This window comes from Egretta garzetta, unplaced genomic scaffold (genome assembly GCF_000687185.1).
Source record: "Egretta garzetta isolate BGI_Z169 unplaced genomic scaffold, ASM68718v1 scaffold350, whole genome shotgun sequence".
Lineage (NCBI taxonomy): Eukaryota > Metazoa > Chordata > Aves > Pelecaniformes > Ardeidae > Egretta > Egretta garzetta.
Window position 1 is genome coordinate 214,773 of NW_009258273.1, and position 1,816 is coordinate 216,588.

The window sequence follows — 1,816 nt, forward strand, 5'->3', positions numbered from 1 at the left end:
GGGGATGGGGATGTGGCATCCACATGGGTCAGCGGGGATGGGGATGTGGCATCCATATGGGTCAGCGGGGATGGGGATGTGGCATCCATATGGGTCAGTGGGGATAGGGACAGGGACATGGCACCCACATGGGTTAGCAGCGATGGGGACGGACACATGGCATCCCATGGGTGAGTAAGGATGGGGACATGGCACCCATGTGGGTCAACATGGATGGGGACGGGGACATAGCACCCATATGGGTCAGTGGGGATGGGGACATGGCACCCATGTGGGTCAATGTGGATGGGGATGGGGACATGGCACCCATGTGGGTCAACATGGATGGGGATGGGGACATGGCACCCATATGGGTCAGTGGGGATGGGGACATGGCACCCATGTGGGTCAATGTGGATGGGGACAGGGACATGGCACCCCCATGGGTCAGTGGGGATGGGGACATGGCACCCATGTGGGTCAACATGGATGGGGATGGGGACATGGCACCCATATGGGTCAGTGGGGATGGGGACATGGCACCCATATGGGTCAGTAAGGATGGATATGGGGACATGGCACCCACATGGGCCAGCAGGGATGGGGGGATAGGGCACCCAGCCTTCCCAGGGACCCCAGGGACAGGGGAGGGGACACTGGCACCCAAGGGGACTGTGGGCCCACCAGGGGTGGGATGTCCCGGGGAAGGGGACCAGGCTGGCACTTGGGCTCGCTGGGGGGGCTCACTGGGGTGGCTCACTGGGGGTCCCACAGGACCTGTCTGCGCTGGCGTCGTGGGTCTCAAAATGCCCCGGTACTGCCTCTTCGGGGACACGGTGAACACAGCCTCGCGCATGGAGTCCAACGGGGAAGGTGAGGGGCTGGGCTGGGCACCCATGGGTGCTATGGGGCCTGGGGCCGGGCTGGGCACCCATGGGTGCTGATGGGGCCACCTCCCACCAGCCCTGAAGATCCACATCTCAGCGGTGACCAAGGCCGTGCTGGAGGAGTTTGGCTGCTTCGAGCTGGAGCTGCGGGGTGACGTGGAGATGAAGGTGATCCCCGGCACCCCCAACAGCCCCAGCCCCCCGCAATGGCTGCCCCAGTGGGGTCCCCCCTCCGCATCCTCATCCCACAGCCCTGCTGGAGCAATATGAGCACCCCCTGCACCCCAACCCTTGGGGCAATGGATACCCTCCTGCACCCCAAACCTTGGGGCAAGGGCCCCCCCCTGCACCCCAACCCTTGGGGCAATGGATACCCTCCTGCACCCCAAACCTTGGGGCAAGGGCCCCCCCCTGCACCCCAACCCTTGGGGCAATGGATACCCTCCTGCACCCCAAACCTTGGGGCAAGGGCCCCCCCCTGCACCCCAACCCTTGGGGCAATGGATACCCTCCTGCACCCCAAACCTTGGGGCAAGGGCCCCCCCCTGCACCCCAACCCTTGGGGCAATGGATACCCTCCTGCACCCCAAACCTTGGGGCAAGGGCCCCCCCCTGCACCCCAACCCTTGGGGCAATGGATACCCTCCTGCACCCCAAACCTTGGGGCAAGGGCCCCCCCCTGCACCCCAACCCTTGGGGCAATGGATACCCTCCTGCACCCCAAACCTTGGGGCAAGGGCCCCCCCCTGCACCCCAACCCTTGGGGCAATGGATACCCTCCTGCACCCCAAACCTTGGGGCAAGGGCCCCCCCCTGCACCCCAACCCTTGGGGCAATGGATACCTGCCTACACCCCAACCCTTGGGGCAAGGGGCCCCCCCTGCACCCCAACCCTTGGGGCAATGGATACCCCCCTGCACCCCAACCCTTGGGGCAAGGGGCCCCCCCTG

The 1,816-nt window shown here is 65.4% G+C and overlaps 1 protein-coding gene across 1 annotated transcript in view; it reads left to right on the plus strand.

Moving 5' to 3' along the window:
* NPR1 (natriuretic peptide receptor 1) overlaps positions 1-1,136 on the plus strand; it is a 9,224-nt gene extending 8,088 nt beyond the window's left edge. Inside the window, 2 exon segments of the mRNA XM_035890507.1 lie at positions 689-852; positions 943-1,136. Coding sequence (XP_035746400.1) covers positions 689-852; positions 943-1,136 — 358 coding nt within the window.
* The last annotated feature ends 680 nt before the right edge of the window (positions 1,137-1,816 follow it).